Source organism: Solanum lycopersicum, chromosome 1 (assembly GCF_036512215.1).
Source record: "Solanum lycopersicum chromosome 1, SLM_r2.1".
NCBI lineage: Eukaryota > Viridiplantae > Streptophyta > Magnoliopsida > Solanales > Solanaceae > Solanum > Solanum lycopersicum.
The window spans coordinates 92600777-92617698 of NC_090800.1; the positions used below are offsets into that span (position 1 = coordinate 92600777).

Sequence of the window (16922 nt, forward strand, 5' to 3'; positions counted from 1 at the left end):
TTCGTATTCATATTCAAATCCCAAAACAAAGGGCATAATTCTATTCATAAATATTAAAACCCAAAACAAAAGTCGAACACCAAAGAGGCACTGACTTGTGGCAATAATAAATGGCAGAGCACAAGAAAATGAACAAAATTCAATCTCTTCTACAACTAGCAATGGATCATCCAGATCCAAATTGGGTTATCATGGTTCCATATAACTTTTCCATAAAGACACCATTGGCACGAAAGGAGTAATTGCAGTGACATAGCCACTAGAGTCTATGACCATGGTTACATTACAGATAAGTCAGCTTGCTGTACCAGAAATCTAGTTCAAGATTCTGCTCTATTTCATTCACAGATCTGTACGAAATAGAGCCATCTCATCAATCAAAAAACAAGGGAAAATGCAAATAAGAGCATTCACCACGTCTCTTTATTTTGTGGATTATTTTATAATAAAGACCCGCTTATATTCAAAGAACGAACTCAGCGATAGAGGCTTTCAGATCTCAGATTCTCTGCAATCTCAGTTTCCCATCTATCTCCATTCTCAAGAAGCTTCTCCTTGTCATAAAGAAGTTCCTGATGCATACAATTTAATGTTAGTCATGGCATGTAACAGTTTTCGTTCATTTATTTCACTAAAAATACTTCTTTTAACAGACCTCATGAGTTTCAGTTGCAAACTCAAAGTTGGGCCCCTCAACAATGGCATCAACAGGGCAGGCTTCTTGGCAGAATCCACAGTAGATGCACTTTGTCATATCGATATCATACCTGTCATTGTTGATATAGACATGATCATGTATGTCCAAGTATCTAATGGGACATCAGCAAACTGAAAAAGTGTACCTAGTTGTTCGACGACTGCCATCTTCTCGCTCCTCAGCCTCGATTGTGATAGCTTGAGCAGGGCAAATCTGTTAAAAAGTCCAATTCATTGGTATCAGTAACTTTGGCAATCATATACTTCATTATGTAGAATGCTAGCAATATCATCCACACAAATCACAGATGAAACATAACACTATGGCAGTATATAGTCACTCAAGAATCAAGATTAAAAAAAAAAAGATACACTCACATACATATATATAGAGAGAGAAAGAGTCCTCCCTTAGAAAAGCTTCTTTTAGATTGAAATGCTCAAAAACAGTGCCAATCGGGGGTGGCACAACAGTTTTATCAGAGTTTCAGTTCACTTGATTTTGGTTTTCAAATAGACAAACTGACCACTAGACCAAAAGAGAAACTGTCTGATTCAACTTTTCAATGTTCAACTCGGTTTCTTGGTTTTCTAGTTAAACCCCACTTGTGGGATTACATTGGGTTAGTGATGATGAAAATTATCGTATGAACTTACTATATTTTTCATATTGTTTCACCCAAATTATAATTTGTGGCCTAAATTTGACGTAATAACTACTTATCAGATTCTTTTAAAATATCAAATGTGCTAATTCACTAAAATATCTCTCTTTATCCACATATCATCATTAACTATAAGATATACCATGGTGTCATATAATTCATACATAATATTGAACTAATAAGTTTCACAATATATTTGAGTAATTTAACGTTAACTCCACTTCAGCATTTTCATTTTCTTTAGAACTCAAACTGAAGTGAAATGACCAAATCCATCACAAGAAACGAAATTGGAACTGTTTTTTTTCAGTTTACACCAAATAATGCCTATGGTAAAGGGCCATTAGGAAGTTTAAATGTTTCATTTTCCAGTTCAGGGAAACGTTCGTTTTTATATAGGTCACTAGTTTACCCAATTTTACAGCGATGTTCACATTATAACTTCCTCTTGCGCTTTAAGAAGTAGCCTTCATTGCTAAAGACATAATCTCAACTATATACTTCACACAATTCTGTATAATACTATATCGTGCAAAACAGTCTCAATATCACATTTAATTTATAAAAAGTTCATATGATTGAAAGGAAAGAAAATCCACCACAAATATGAAGGAACATATTAGAGACATAATTGAATACAAAAGTCTTTTCTCTAACAACTTAAAGTTGTTTATAAGACGATTCACACAGTTCAAAACATCGTCATGCTTCCATGAAGAATATGTTGTTCCCACTACACATATATTGTCAGCTAGAGCCTAATCATCATACTACCCAAGATCAGGACCTTTGATCTAGAAAAGAGGGAGTTCAGTCCATCAGTTTCTGTGATCTTATAATTGTTATCAGGAGGACATATTTCACTACTGTTCTTCCTTTTTTTTTAATTTAGCAGAAACTTCGACTGTGTAAATCCATGAAAGAATGGAAGTAGTTAGTAGCTACCCTAGAACACAAGTAATCACACACCTCAATGGTAGAAGACCAACACTGACATCATAATAACCCGAATCTCAAGTTTCATGATGGTAACCAACAGTGAATTCCATCAAGGCAACAAAACCGCGAACAATGGTGAACACAATTGAATCAGTAGTGTATAAACATAAATTGCAGTACAATCATAGTAGGTCAGCACTTACAGCTTCACAAAGTTTACATGCAATGCATCTTTCCTCTCCTGTGGCATAACGTCGAAGGGCATGTTCTCCACGAAAACGAGGGCTTAAAGGACCCTTTTCAAATGGATAGTTAATCTGCAATATAACAGTTATTTGATTTGCTACTCAAAAAGGTAAAGGCCAAGAGGTTAGCATATCAAAAGTTACCACCTTAGATGAGGTGAAGACTGGTCAATTGACGATCGAAATAAGCTTTTAAAGGTAAAAAGCTAGTGAAAGCATGAAAGACTTACAGTCACTTTCTTTTCAAAGAAGTACTTGAGCGTCAGCATCAGACCTCGAACCATTTCAGTCAAAAAGAGAGTATTTATGCTTCGCTCAAAGACTGCATATAGTTTTTAAATAATCAGAAACAGGTAATGCCAAAGGCAGCGGTAGGTGAATCTAAGTGCTACACGAGTCAGAATTCGTTAAAAGGATTTACCTGAATTCCAATCTTTTGATAGCTCCTTTGCTAGCTGCTCTCTTTCCTCATCATCTGATATGAAAGAAAAAGCAATGGACCATGGAAGTAAGTTATACTGAGAAACCCCAAAACAAGGCACTAAAAAGGCCCAGGCAGTGGATAACAAAGCAGTGACTTTCAGTTGAGTAGTACTAACTACTTTCTATTATGAACATTGAGTTGAGGAGTACTGACTACTTGGCCATAGAGTAAATTATTGCTCCAAATCATTTAATATCTCCTATTAACACCCTCAAGAATTTGTTTTCATATAGACCAGCGTTTATTGAAAACATATCAGCGTACTCAGGGACTCATGAGTACTCCGGATGCAGTGCCAACCTAGAATGACGGTGTGCAATAGAGAAATGGGGCAATCCCCCACTCAATAGAACCCTAATTCCTATGTATACATGCGACTGATTCCATAGAGTGCATTCAGTGCTTGAATATTTGGAATGACAACTTTATGATTCATTTTATTCTCCGTTAAAGGTTATCTTTTTTAGCAAAGTCCGGGTCTTTACACATGCAGCAAATGATGTTACCCTCTCCAATAAGCAAAAAATTCTGAAGCATTAGCCTAGACTTCTATACCACTGTTTTGGACGGCGAAAGGTGACAAAAGGCGACAAGGGTCTGCCTAGCCACAAGGTGAGGCAAGAGGAGGCGCTCGCCTTTTTGAAGTGCAGCGCCAATTAATCCAAAGAATTAAAATATTTAATTGCATATATAAATAATCAAAATCTTAGTGGCAATAACATATTAGCAAATATTTCAATTAAAAAAAAATATAGATAGTACATACCAAAAGTATAGAACTTGAATGAGAAAAAAACAGAACAAAAGTCTTTTCAGTGTGAAAAAATAGAGGTAGAAGCAACTCTGAAGTCTTAAGGAGGAGGAAAACGACACAGAGGAAGAAGAAATTAGAAGAAGAAAAGAGAAGAAATACGTATTGGTTGGATTTTGGAGACGCCGGAGAAGTCTAGTCTAGTCGACTGGTTGGAGTTGCAGTGGCGGTCTAAAAGTGCAACTGTGCAAATTTGGCAGAAAAATCCTAAAATTACCTTTTTAACTTTTAAAATCCTAGATTGGTTGTCTTTTTTTTAAAAAAAAATAAAGAAAATACAGAAAGCACACGTTGCCTTTGTCACCATGGCACCGCCTTTTGAAGATCGGCTCGCCACAAAGCTGAAAGGCAATAGCCTCTCGCCATTGGCAACGAGGCGATCGCCTTCCACAACACTGTTCTATACCCATTTAGGACTGCAAATAGACTTCCCATCAGGTGATTAGAATAGACAGGTGTTTCTACTTGCAAGACTTTGCATGGTCCCACTCAGAACAACTAACTATGTACCATGTTCCTAGCTACTCTGGTTGTAAAATTATCTTAGCCACAATGGAAATTGGATTCCGAACATTAATATTATAGTTATGACCAAACCATTCATATCATGCGCATAATTTAATATATTCTCTCCATCCCAAAACGTTTTCTCTCAAAATCTTCCATGGAAAGTAATACTCATTTCAAATATCACAAAAGGTTCTAGTTGTCCTATAATCTAATAATTTAACCCCCCCCCCCCCCAAAAAAAAAAATAATATATGACAAGGTCTCCAACAAATTCTAAATGACTCATATTTTCCACTCCTCCATGATAATTGTGCTCAACTAAGTGAACAACCCAGTAGGAAAGGAAGGTACTACATACCATAATGTACAGTGGCGTACCCAGGATTTTCACAAAGTGGGTTCAAGATATAATAAATAAAACCAAAATGTAGGAATGGGGATTCGAACTTGGGCAGGCTGGGAAAATTATGTCTTTTTCACCACTAGGCCAAGGGTCACACTTGTGTTAGTGGGGTCAAAAGTTAATATATACGTATAAAATTTTAAAAACTGATTAAATGTACATATATATACGGTGTTATTTTTCAACGAAGTGGGTTCATGTGAACCCACTTGACCCTCTGTGGGCCCGCCCCTGATACTGTGTAACATTTATTCAGCACTAAAGCTTATTCCAATGAGCTACAACCTTTTCTCTACAGCTACGTCATGTACATAAATGCTTCACATGCAAAGAGACTCACAGTAAAGGGTGATGGATTTGAGTGGGGGGGCTGGAGAGCGCAATACAAACCTTTGTCAGTTGAAAATGAATGTTTGGTAGCAAATGATCGAGTACCAAGCAGAGTTCCATTAGGTGTATTAGTCCCTTGCCATGCTTGTCCTGCTAAAACCTACAGTTCCCACAGAAAGAAAAAGGTGTCAACCCATTCTATTATGTCATAAAATATGGAAATGCACAAATACATACACATAAATATACAAGTGTGTGCATGTGACCATTTTATCGAACACATACAAAGCAACCATATTGACCAAGAACCTATGACATAGTAAAGTAGCAGCATCTCCAGATAAAGTTTCTCAACACTCAACAGACAGAATGTATTGTATGTAGCATCTTTGAAAAGTTAAAAAAGAAGGACATGTTTTAAAACGGTAAACCCACACCAAACCCCTCCCCCACCCCACCCCACGATTTTCCAACAGTGCACCTTCCCCACTTCGCCTTGCAATGTAACTCTGAACCCTTAACCTTATTAAAGGAAATGGAGGTCCTTACCACCAAAGCTATCCATCACTTGTCAAAACCGAAGTCCAAATACACATAGTAAAAGAAAGTATAAAGTACTGGCAGCCACAATGTTGATTAGGGAAAGCCCTAATGGTAATCCATCCCTCACAATCTTCGTTGCCTATACAAACAGCAATTTCTACATTCATCTTTTTCTTTAACCTATTTTTATCAAACCCCCTCAGTCCCTAGAAGTATTTAAGCTAATACAGTACTAGGATTATTCCAAATTTATCCCCGTACTATTCAAATTGGGCAAGAGCAGAGGACTGAAAGCGGAAAACAGTCTTCATCCTACCACATAATCCTAGAACAACAAACTGTGCCCTAAAGAGTAAGACGCCCCATAATCCAAAATGAAAGAACTGTCCCCCATCCCAACACCCAAATCAATCCTCTTTTACGACAAATAATCAAAAACATACACTGATTTTCAAACATGAGTTCGTTTCCATAACCTAAGTGCAAACCTTAGACCTAGGAAAGTTCATACCGATAAAAATTGAGCGTCCAAACGGTTCAATTGATATTTAGGGTTCAAAAAATCATTCTGATGAGAATTTGAGTCCTGGACGTGTAAAAATTAAAATAGGAAAAGAAAAAGATAGAGAGAGACTTACAAGCTGACGAGAACGAAGAGCAGATAGAGACTTGCGAGCTAATATAGCGGCCATTGGAGTCCAGATGCGAAAAAACCACAAGGCGATTGGCAGCAACTGAAATGCTCCGCTTACACTAGTCGGTTCACCGGCTTATGAGACCGTCTAGAGATCCCTATTTTATTTTTTGAAAAATAGCCCCCCATTTATACTTTTTAGTTTAATTTTGAGCCAAAATTATGGTATAAATAATGTTATTTTAATCCTTAATACATTTTATTTAATTAAAATGGTCCAAATGCATAACAAGTATGTTCATTATGATTCTTAATACATTTCATTTGATTGAAATTATCGTTAATATATAGCAAAAAATGTTTATTTTGATTATTTAACTTAAACCTGACATATTTGTTAAAAATAAGTGTTAAATTTAATCAAAGGATAAGAAAAAATTAAGATTGACAACTTTATACTTCCTCTGTGTCTCATATTAATATTAGTTGATATCTTATTAAATCAAAAGAATATTAATTAATTTTTTTTCTATATTATCTTTGCTATTAATTCTTTTTAAAAATATTAACATTTATTTGTAAGATTTTCAAAAGTTCTTTAAGGAGTCAATTAATAAAAAAATTTCTTATTTATAGTTTCTTAATATGGTGTAAAAAGAAAAAGTGATCAACTAATATGCGACTGAGGAAATACATCACAATTCTATATACATGTTTTCGTTTTGTTATACAAAATTCTGAATATGTTGAGTAGGTAAATCTCTGTCATCAGAACAAAGATGTGTATTTTCTTCTAGTATCTCAGTTGTTTGAAAATCAAAAGCCAACTTCTCAATGGAGCCATCAATTTCAGTCTGTTCCTGCTTATCATATGTGACTCCAGATTCAAATCTTAAGCGTCTTTCAATGGCGACCTGAACCTTCTGTTTAAATTCATCATCTGTGCTAGCCAACATATACCGAAGCTTGAAGTTTACACGATTCTCCACCATAATCTTGTGTCTAGGAATTATTCTGTCATCGAGTGAATAGCTAAAAAACCTGTAAAATAGACGTCACTTTCGGTAGAATAGAGGAATAGCAATATAAGGACAGTTTCATTGAATGCCATATATTACCTTGGAAATTCAATAAGATCCTGCAAAGGCCGAACCATCATCCTTCGCAAATAACGATACTTAGGGCGAAGGATATCTATATTGTATGCCAGTAACATTGGAAAATCAGCAACCATTTCACCTAGTTGTCTGAGAGTTATGCCAAGGGAAAGAAAATACTTCACATTGTGATCCAATTTATTGGCAATGCTGCATCCCAGAAGCTCTGGTCCTAGAGCTATCACCTTTCCAATGTTCCTCTGGGAGACACCAGCTTTTGTCAAAAGGAATATGACCTATAATAAGATAAATCAGTTTTCCTCCCACTCTTTAAGTAGCCAGCCGGTCTAGTAACAGATGTAGCCAACGACAAAACAGAAACGTGATAGAGTTGTATAGTTGCTCTGATTCAAAAATCAAGACTTAGGTTCATGTTATAGGGATTGCACAATCACCAAATACTACTAGAACAGAGGCAACTGATAAAGTTGAGCGAATTCAGATGAAACACAAACATTCACTCAGTCAGGTAAAGGTTAACAAACTGACCACTGGACGTATCTTCTTGTAGAGGCTGAAAGTGAGTAGCCTGGGAAATCTGACAAGCATATTGCCAACAGCATCTTGTTGGACACCTATGTCTCGTAAAAATTGAACCTTCAACAATCAAGAATGTAAGTCATTAACAGGGAAAAAGAAAAAGGGAAGGGTGATGGTTTAAAACAAACAGAAACTGTAGTAGATATTTTCTGATTTGGAGCTATAAAATGCACTGCAGAAGTGTGAGTTGTCAATAGAAATTTCAAGTCAAAAGTGAAAAGACTTGAGTTGCCTCATAAATTGAGATTTAAGTATTCGTATTTCGATGCTCCGGCATCTAATGTAGCTCCAGACATGCCAAAAGTAATAGCATACCTTAGGCACAATGGTGGTCTCGAAATCTACGCAGAACAACACTGGCCTGGTAACAAGAATCTTTCTCATACCATCTTTTGAAATCCCTAGGTAGTAAAAGTACTTGACTAGAGGCTTGAACTTCTCTTCAATACCACAACCCATCAAATGAGGTTTAAAAGCTAATAATCTTCCAACATCTTCATTGCTGAGGCCAAACTCCTTAAGATATGCAACCTGGATGAGCAAGAATCAAGTTTCAACAAGAAGAAAAGTCAGAACATAAGATTGCATTCTAAAGTTCAAATCAACCAAGTGGCATATCATAACCACTAACAAGAGTGCTTTCTCCGCCAAGCATGGGACAAAATAAGATAGCCCATTTATGTCAAGTAACAGAAGAAATAGGTTATAACAGGCACCTTTTGGTTCATCTCTTCCATAGAGAAGTACCCAAGCACCTTAGGATAATCAAACACCATGGTTCCAAAATCCTTTGCATCCATTCCCATATCAAAATAGAAATTTGTACGAGACTCTAGTTCTTCCATGCTGAAGGACAATATTTCAGGACATCGACCTACAATATACCCTATCCAATCTCTCTTCACACCCTTGTACTCTAAATATCCAACAATTTCGTCCAATTCCTCCAAGCTTCGACCCAATACATTTCCCTTAGCTCTAATCATTACAAGCCCAATAAATCTTCCCTTAACGTGAATTGACTTCAACCACTTAGCCAAACGTCTTATTGATTCAAGATCTCCTCTGGACTTGCAAATGAGGTTTGCAATATGAGGATATGACAATTCATTGTGTTTTAACCACCTGCAAGAAACACAGGATAGTTTGGTTCTAAACTAGCTATACAATATTATACAACAGACAGTAGAGAGTCAGGAATTCATACAAGGATTCAAAAATGTCACATCTGAGATATGAATCCATGACATAAAGCAGATTTTGAACCTCCTTTTCCACTTCACCAGAACTTCCCCTAAAAAACTAGTTCTTGCCCTTTATGTTCAGTTGAGAATTCAATTGAACCTCCTGCCTACAGTTGCTAGCTCCGCCCCTAAATGCATGAATTGCTATTCAACAATATACACGATTTTAATAAATACACTCATGCCAAATTTAGGTCAAGAATTAACTGATCTTAATATAGCCAATATACTTAATCTTATTCCATACTCTATCCCAAGGTTCATGCATAAGCAAGTGTTAGTTATTAACAATGCAACTATGTAATGAGCAAAATGTGTATAAACAAACTTCAATGTGCATGTTCCTTTGTACCTCACAATTGGCACGACACCAGAGTCATCTATGAAGTATCTGGCACGAACATTGAATGATGAACCCAAGAACTCAGGCATTTGCTTCATTGAAGCAGCTTGAATCATCACATAATCTATAAAATCAGGCAACTCCGAAACCAAATTCGTCGAATAGGTAATACTAAACCTTCCCTTTCTCATTGCTTCTTTAAAAATCTCCACTGTAACTTTCCTCCTTATCTCAAGTGCCTTTATTAGCATCTCATCATCATCAAAGCCACTCCCTTTTTTAGAATGAAACAAAGAGGAAATTGGGGGCAATGAAGTATTCACATCAGCGTCAGTAGGGGATTGAACATATAAAGAACCTGGAAATTGAGGGGTTCTTTTCCTTATCAGTGACATTTCAAGAACCTTCTCTTTATCTTCTTCCAATACAGCACAGTCTTGTTTTTCCGGTTCATCTGAACCGGGTAACAGTTCTTGGTATTCTTCCTGTTTGAGGTAACGGAGGAGAACAGCAGATGATTTAGAATTGTGTTTTCGAGTGACAACCTTTTCATCATTCGATGTAATGGTGGTGTTGGGATCAGTTTCTTGATTTTTAAGGTGGGGTTGCTGGTGGGGATGGGGGGCGGAGAAAATGGTAAAAGAACGACGGCGTTTTGGAGAGAAGTATACAATGGTGGGTAGAGTAGTTTGGTGTTGTTGGTTTATGGATTGTGTAGTGAAGAAGAAGTGATGGTGATGAAGCTCGCAAAGCATCTTCAATGGAGGAAACTTGAATTTGGATAAAGCTCTGCAATATCTCATTACAGAGAAAAAAGGAAGATATAATCATTTCAAATTTTAACTTTTATCTTTAATTTTCATAATCCATACAGATATTTTAATTATTTAATTTTTAAATAAATAAATATATAAATTTTACACAATACAATATTAATACATAGGATAAAAAATAATATATATATTTATTTATTTAATTTTATACAAATTTAATTATTTATTTGTGTACATGTATGATTTGAAACGAATTTAAAAGTTCAAGAAGTGCTTTTGGTTATTCATTAAAACCCACGAAGTTGGACAAAACAATATTTGAGCACCACAAACAAAGATAAATTGCACTTGCCCTCACCTAGTTTAGGCTGACTACATGACCCACACCAAATGCATCAAATTTATTTATGAGGTGACTTTTCAAACAGGTCCTAAATCATAATTTAGGTGTTTATATAATTCAGAGTTATTATGTCTTATTTCCAATACAATATTTTTTTAATTTGAAATTAATTTGTCTTATTTTACTATTTAGTTTATTTCGATAACCTTTGTATTCTAAAATTTTACATAATATTCTTTGATAATATGAGATTAAAGTGTACTATAATATATTCTTCATATCTTTATTTTAAGATCTGCAAAATTTGAAAGCCTCCTTCAATTAATTTTTTTTTCAAGTAATATTCTTCTATTCCGTAGAGCACACCTTCCTTTTCAGTATATTTCTAAAAATATCAATTTTATATTTTTTTAAATAACTTAATTATAAAAGTTATATTTTACCTTCATAAAATTATTTATGCAATACACAAATATTTAAGATTTATGTTCTATCATTTGAATATTTTTTTTCTTTTTAAACTCTGTATTTAACCGGGACATAATGAGTAATAATATAAAAAACATAACTATCAAAAAAAATTTAAAAAAATATTTTTAAACTTTATATTCGACTAATTTTATCGCATAATCATTTCAATCTAAGTATTTTAATTTGACGGAGCACAAGATTTTAAAATGAAGATTTTTTTTACGGAAAAGGGCTTAAAATATCCTCAAGATATTGAAAATGATACAAAATTATCCTTCATCCCCGTACTAACTCTAAAATATCCTTCTCACCCACCTATTGGCTCCAGAATACTCTTGTCATTTACCTTTTGGTTCAAAATTGATCACTTATTTAACGATTTTAAATTTAAATCATTTACATATTTCTTAAATATGTGGTGGCGCTAAACTATTTGTTATAATTTAACTTATTGGTATAATTTATAAATCATCCACTACTCACCCATTACTAATTAAATCCCACCAAATTTATAAATTCGTCACATTATTAATGCAACAACAAAAAAGCTACTGCCAATTGAGTGTTTTTAAAAATTTGAGGTGAAAATATCTATATAAGTAAATTATCATACATTCAAGTTTCTAATTAAAAATTACTGATAAACTTAAAAATCTAATTTTGTTCATCTTAATTATTCTTACGTCTCAATTATGTGATGTTACTTCATAAGTAAATTTTTTTTCAAAATAATATATTAAAGGTTTTAATACAAATCATAAATCTTTATAAAATTATATTTTTAAAAAAGTGCATGAATTATTTTGGGATGTATTACTTCTTTATCTTTAATCATAAATTTATAATTCAATCTTGAAAGAAAATTCTATTGAAAGTGTCCTCCTAAATAAGCGGCTCAACCAAAATTTAATTGATGATTCGATTCGGACTCAAATAATTTTGGATGTCATTTTCAGGAATCTATAATTTCATCGTGTTTAAGTAGTGTTTATGGCGATTTTGATATTATAATTGGATTAATAATTGGGTGGGGTTTAGTTTACTATGAGTGGGTAGTGAGTTGGTTTATAAATGATATTAATAAATTAAATTATAACCAATAGTTGAACGCCAAGTAATTTAAAAAATATTAAAAGAGTTTAGTTTTAAAACAATTAAATAAGTGGACAATTTTGAACCCAAAGATAGATGATAAGGGTATTTTGGGGCCAGATGAGAAGGATATTTTAAAACCAATAAATGAATGAACGATGATTTATACCATTTTCAATATTTTAAAAATATTTTAAACACCTTTTCCTTTTATTTTATTTTTATCTTGTAGAAAATATTGGAGGTCGCATTTGCATTTCACCACATTTGTGTGTGTAATTGTAATAAACGAAACATAAAAAGAGTACCAAACACAAAGCAACGCGAATTCTTGTTGAAATCAAGAATCAAGATTTAGAAACATTGAGAGAGGACAGAAGCAATTGAAGATGATAAAGGGAGTGATCTTGATGAACGATAAGGGAAAGCCTCGTCTTGCTAAATTCTACGATTATCATGTAAGTTTCTCTAAACCCTTTACATTACAAACAAGAACAAAAAGATTAAAATTATTTTTGTGAATTTTTTGATTCTTTCTTAAAATCAATTATTTCTTGAAATGTAAGGTTAGCCCGCAGAGAAGCAGCAAGAGCTGATTCGAAAACTATATGGAGGTTGTATTTACATTTGATTTCCTTCTTTCTTTTGTTTTAGATTGTCAAATTATTTTTGTTTCTGGAAGTATAAAGATTGGATCTTGATCTCTGTTTTTCTGCCAATTATGAATTGTTAGGCTTAATCTGGGAAACCTTTTCAGTTTTGTAGTGTGGTATTTGAAAAATGTTCTTTTTTTAATTTATAATTGTGCTATCCGGCCCAGCTTATGCGCATTTAGAGTCAGAGGTGAATGTAGAATTTATAGCACAAGTATAGTAAGTGGGAATTGATCCATAGTCCTCTAGGTAAGCCGCTCAGCATTCGACTTTCTTGTAGCATGGGTGCCAACAGGTGCCCATATTTAGGCTATAAATATGCCCAGCCAGATTGATTCCATGAGATACCTGTCAGCTTTCACCAACAATAACTACTAGGAACATGTAGGAAATCCACCTAGTGGTTTTGAACATTTACATTAAACCTAGTGATGTGAAGATTTAACTTTTTGTGTTCTGTATGGTGATCGGTATACTTTTGATTGTCGTGTAAATCATTAGTTGTGACATTTTGTGTTCAAGTGCAGTTTTATCCAGTAGAGCAGAGAATGTAAGCAACTTCGTCAAGGTTGACTCTCTCTTTGGACCAGTATGTGTTTTCCTCTTGGCTCTCTCTATATCTCTCTGAATATGGTTTTCTGTTTTTCTTTTTTGTTTTTATCATTCCTCGAAAGTACATGTAAAACAAAGGAACGGGTTGATCAATTTTTTTTCTTCATCGTTACTTTATGCTAACCATTGCTGATATTCTGCTTAACCTGAATAGCTAGAGAGATTCACATCTTGTGCCTCCTTACATACAGGATGCTCGACTTGTGTACAAGACTTATGCCACACTTCATATTTTATTCATATTTGACAGCTCGGAGAATGAACTTGCAATGCTTGATCTCATGCAAGGTATATCTACTCAAGCTCTGGCCATGCTGGCTATAAGACATTACATTGATTAATAGAAGAGCTGTGACTCATTATCAAAAGGTTACATTATGTATTAGTAAATCAAAAGCCAAATATGTCTTCTTTGATAGATTTTTAAAGTGATTTGTGTTTTTCTTCCTTTGCACTGGGAGATCAGGCACAAAAAGATCTTGCAATGAAACAAACTTGTTGCTGAGGCTTCCTAACAAATTCTTGCTTGTCGCCTTGCCGTATCTGCTCGTTCCAAAATATTAAGATTGAATGAAATGTCCTACCCTTTTAAAAGAAACTTTAGCAGATGAATATTTATCACACATGCATCTTTTACTAAAATAGTATAATATGGGATATGAGAGAAATATGCAAGTTTGAGCATCATTATGTCTTATGGTGGTCTGAGATCCTTGGTTGCTATGCACTACCACTTTCAACACCTAAAATTTGGTGGGAGTGCTGCTATTGATTTTCATCGAGCTATCCTATGTCATAGGTCTTCAAAGGAATGACAGGAGTGAGTTTGTGGTCGCTGCTAAACATTTTCTATAGTCTTTACTTATAATAAGTGTTTGTATTTGTGCTTCTGATGTAAGCTACCTGAACACAGAGGCGTAGCTACATGGTAGTGTCGGTGAAAAATATTGTATATACAAGTAAAATGGTATACGAAGTGATTAAATCACATATCTTGAACACCCTTGAGTTCTTGACACAACAAGCTATTGTAGCCTAGTGGTCCGAGGAGCCTTGGATGAGCTTGTGCTCATGTGTTCGAATCTCACTAGAAACAAGTTTTCATTTCATTTTAAAAAAAAGCTTTTGTTATTTTTAGTACAATTTCTGGACACCCTTCTTGAAATTCCTGTCTCCGCCACTGCCTGAACACAATTTAAAACTTCATTTGTAAGATTAGAGCATATTCTGATCATTTTATTGTCTTCAATGTATATATCATCATTGTCCAACATTTGCTAACTTGAATGATGTTGACAATATTTTTGAGTTTCAGTTTTTGTGGAGACAATGGACAAGTGTTTTAGCAATGTACGTGAACTTGATATAGTATTCAATTTCAATAAGGTTGGTCTTTTCTCTCGGTTTAGCATCATGAAGTATGTATCACTAAAGTCGTGTAGTTGTTCAGTGACTTGATTCCTTTAGGTTTTGTGGTACTTGATATATCAAAGGAATACTTGTGTTTTGATTCATTGTTTACATAAACTTTGGGGATACAAAATAATTAAGACTTGGAAACCTTAATCTCCAAATATCTCAACTGGAAGTTGACTCCCCCTGAAATAATGTTGATCTAAGAAGCAGTGCTACCGTGCTAATTGATTAGTTGTAAGTGGGCCATTCGGGAAACAAAGGGATGCGTAAGTATATTAGAGCGAGCTAATTCTTTTTGTACATTAGGAGTTTGAAATATAAGAAGTGAAGGTGGTGAAATTTCAATGTGGCATTTACTTCTTTTGAGTTCAGTTGACAGGTATTACCAAATGAATTTGAAAAACTATTACTCTTCTTAGGAATAACCATAACTAATCGAAGACAGGAAAGAGTGACTGGAGTGTAGATAAGATCTTATTTGCATTGACATTCTGCTTCTATAATTTAAACTAAAAATGTTTGAGACTTTGCTGATGTATTAAAGTTTTGCAGGTGCATGCTATATTAGATGAGATCATTTTGGGAGGTCAAGTTCTTGAAACAAGTTCCTCAGAAGTGGTGAAGGCTGTTGAAGAAATTTATAAGTACTCTCCGAACCCACTATGTTTCTTTTCGCTTTTGTTTATTGACATTGGTCAAGATGCTATAAGCTATATTTGTTCAGGATGGAAAGAGCTGCAAATTCAATCATGGCCGTTCCATCAATAACTAGCTGGCAAGGTCGATAGCACATGTTGACTTTGGTAAGTTCTGTAGGACAATTCAGATAATCTGTCAAGGGGTAATGATTAAACAGTGCTACCAAATTTGGTTTCAAGTGGTGCTGGCAATGATCAATGAACTGGGCACTGTATTTGTCAACCAAATTGTCGAACTATTAATTTTTGGTGCTTGAAATTTCTGCACACCAGAGTTTCGGAGAGCTACAGTGCTTGCAAGTGAACTATTTGACTTTTCTCTACAGAGTTGTGACGTTCCAAGTTTTATCCCATTTGGAGGGAAAAAGGAAAATATAAGTTACTTGAAGTGATTCTAAGAAAGTTTATGAGTGCTTCTTCATTTTGATATTTCCTTTCAACTTTAACTGCAAGCTTTCGGCATATCAAAAGCTGCAATATACATGATAATGAGACTCTAGGGACATGTGCACTTTGTCATATTATTATTGCATAGATGATTTTGAGTTAATAATCAATTTGGAAGTCCTTTTTTTACTTTCTACTTTTTGCTTATTTGAGTAAAGCGAAATTTATCTCAAGACTGTAGATTTTACAGTGCCATACGGCTATTCTGCTGCTTACCGTTAGATTTCTGGCATTTGACCTTTATTTCATCATGGTGAGACATTTGAACACTACATGATTTTGGTCCGTGGTCTGTCTATAAACCATATAAGAGTAAAATCTTGTTCTTGTGTATATTCTGAAATGAGTAGTGGATTTGACTATAGCCATATTTAGCCCCACTCCAACTTTTTACCTGTCTGCTGATTTGGTACCTCTGCCTATATACACTGAACTGTCTTCCAAGTAGAGTACAACACCTGCTCAAATATGAGGAGTACAGTCAAAATTAAAGGGGCAATTTATGGCTTTTGGTCCAGCTGTCTGGAAAAAAAATCATCAAACCTTAACATAGGCAACATCAATTATTGTCCTTTACAATTGGTTCTTGGGCCAAAGTCTTTTAAGTGCATCAACACACTGCCCAAACCTTCCAAGCCATTCATTTTTTCTCTTAAAGACATTAAAGTTGATGGAATTGCTGGGGTCATTGAGTCTACAACATCAAATAGTGAATAACATTGTGTTGACTCTATCTATCATGGCTATCACAATACTCTATCCAGCATTCAATAATTTATCATCCTATTGGTGTGACCCGTCTGAAATTAGTATATCTTCTTCCAAATAAATGTGAGTATTTTTCTTTTTTTGTTAGCATGTCGATAATTTCCT

The 16922-nt window shown here is 34.5% G+C and overlaps 3 protein-coding genes across 3 annotated transcripts; 1 reads left to right on the plus strand and 2 right to left on the minus strand.

Moving 5' to 3' along the window:
* Positions 1-129: 129 nt before the first annotated feature.
* On the minus strand, positions 130-6442 carry LOC101257611 (NADH dehydrogenase [ubiquinone] iron-sulfur protein 8, mitochondrial). The gene is made up of 8 exons (XM_004230878.5): positions 6265-6442; positions 5144-5243; positions 2967-3020; positions 2776-2867; positions 2504-2617; positions 843-910; positions 656-767; positions 130-572 (listed from the first exon to the last, which is right to left on the minus strand). Exons 1-8 carry the CDS (start codon positions 6316-6318, stop codon positions 477-479), a joined length of 690 nt encoding a protein of 229 aa, XP_004230926.1. The 5' UTR covers positions 6319-6442; the 3' UTR covers positions 130-476.
* Positions 6443-6943: 501 nt separating this feature from the next.
* Positions 6944-10393, minus strand: LOC101250346 (transcription termination factor MTERF2, chloroplastic). Its single transcript, XM_004230852.5, has 6 exons — positions 9554-10393; positions 8674-9082; positions 8273-8488; positions 7907-8014; positions 7379-7653; positions 6944-7301 (listed from the first exon to the last, which is right to left on the minus strand). Exons 1-6 carry the CDS (start codon positions 10345-10347, stop codon positions 6986-6988), a joined length of 2118 nt encoding a protein of 705 aa, XP_004230900.1. The 5' UTR covers positions 10348-10393; the 3' UTR covers positions 6944-6985.
* Positions 10394-12451: 2058 nt separating this feature from the next.
* LOC101266464 (AP-3 complex subunit sigma-like) lies at positions 12452-16178 on the plus strand. Its single transcript, XM_004230911.5, has 7 exons — positions 12452-12681; positions 12795-12837; positions 13404-13465; positions 13680-13776; positions 14804-14874; positions 15457-15548; positions 15629-16178. The coding sequence occupies exons 1-7, from the start codon at positions 12613-12615 to the stop codon at positions 15690-15692; spliced, it is 498 nt and encodes a 165-aa protein (XP_004230959.1). The 5' UTR covers positions 12452-12612; the 3' UTR covers positions 15693-16178.
* Positions 16179-16922: the final 744 nt, after the last annotated feature.

Excerpts from the sequence above, each read along its gene's own strand:
- LOC101257611 (XM_004230878.5), bottom strand. The coding sequence starts at position 6,318 with ATGGCCGCTATATTAGCTCGCAAGTCTCTATCTGCTCTTCGTTCTCGT. Across the intron at positions 911-2,503 it reads CATGTAAACTTTGTGAAGCT|ATTTGCCCTGCTCAAGCTAT; the intron begins GTAAGTGCTGAC and ends ACTTTTTAACAG. Across the intron at positions 768-842 it reads GGCAGTCGTCGAACAACTAG|GTATGATATCGATATGACAA; the intron begins GTACACTTTTTC and ends CAACAATGACAG.
- LOC101250346 (XM_004230852.5), bottom strand. The coding sequence starts at position 10,347 with ATGAGATATTGCAGAGCTTTATCCAAATTCAAGTTTCCTCCATTGAAG. Across the intron at positions 7,654-7,906 it reads ACAAGAAGATACGTCCAGTG|GTCATATTCCTTTTGACAAA; the intron begins GTCAGTTTGTTA and ends ATCTTATTATAG. Across the intron at positions 7,302-7,378 it reads GATCTTATTGAATTTCCAAG|GTTTTTTAGCTATTCACTCG; the intron begins GTAATATATGGC and ends TCTATTTTACAG.
- LOC101266464 (XM_004230911.5), top strand. The coding sequence starts at position 12,613 with ATGATAAAGGGAGTGATCTTGATGAACGATAAGGGAAAGCCTCGTCTT. Across the intron at positions 12,838-13,403 it reads GATTCGAAAACTATATGGAG|TTTTATCCAGTAGAGCAGAG; the intron begins GTTGTATTTACA and ends GTTCAAGTGCAG. Across the intron at positions 13,777-14,803 it reads AATGCTTGATCTCATGCAAG|TTTTTGTGGAGACAATGGAC; the intron begins GTATATCTACTC and ends TTTGAGTTTCAG.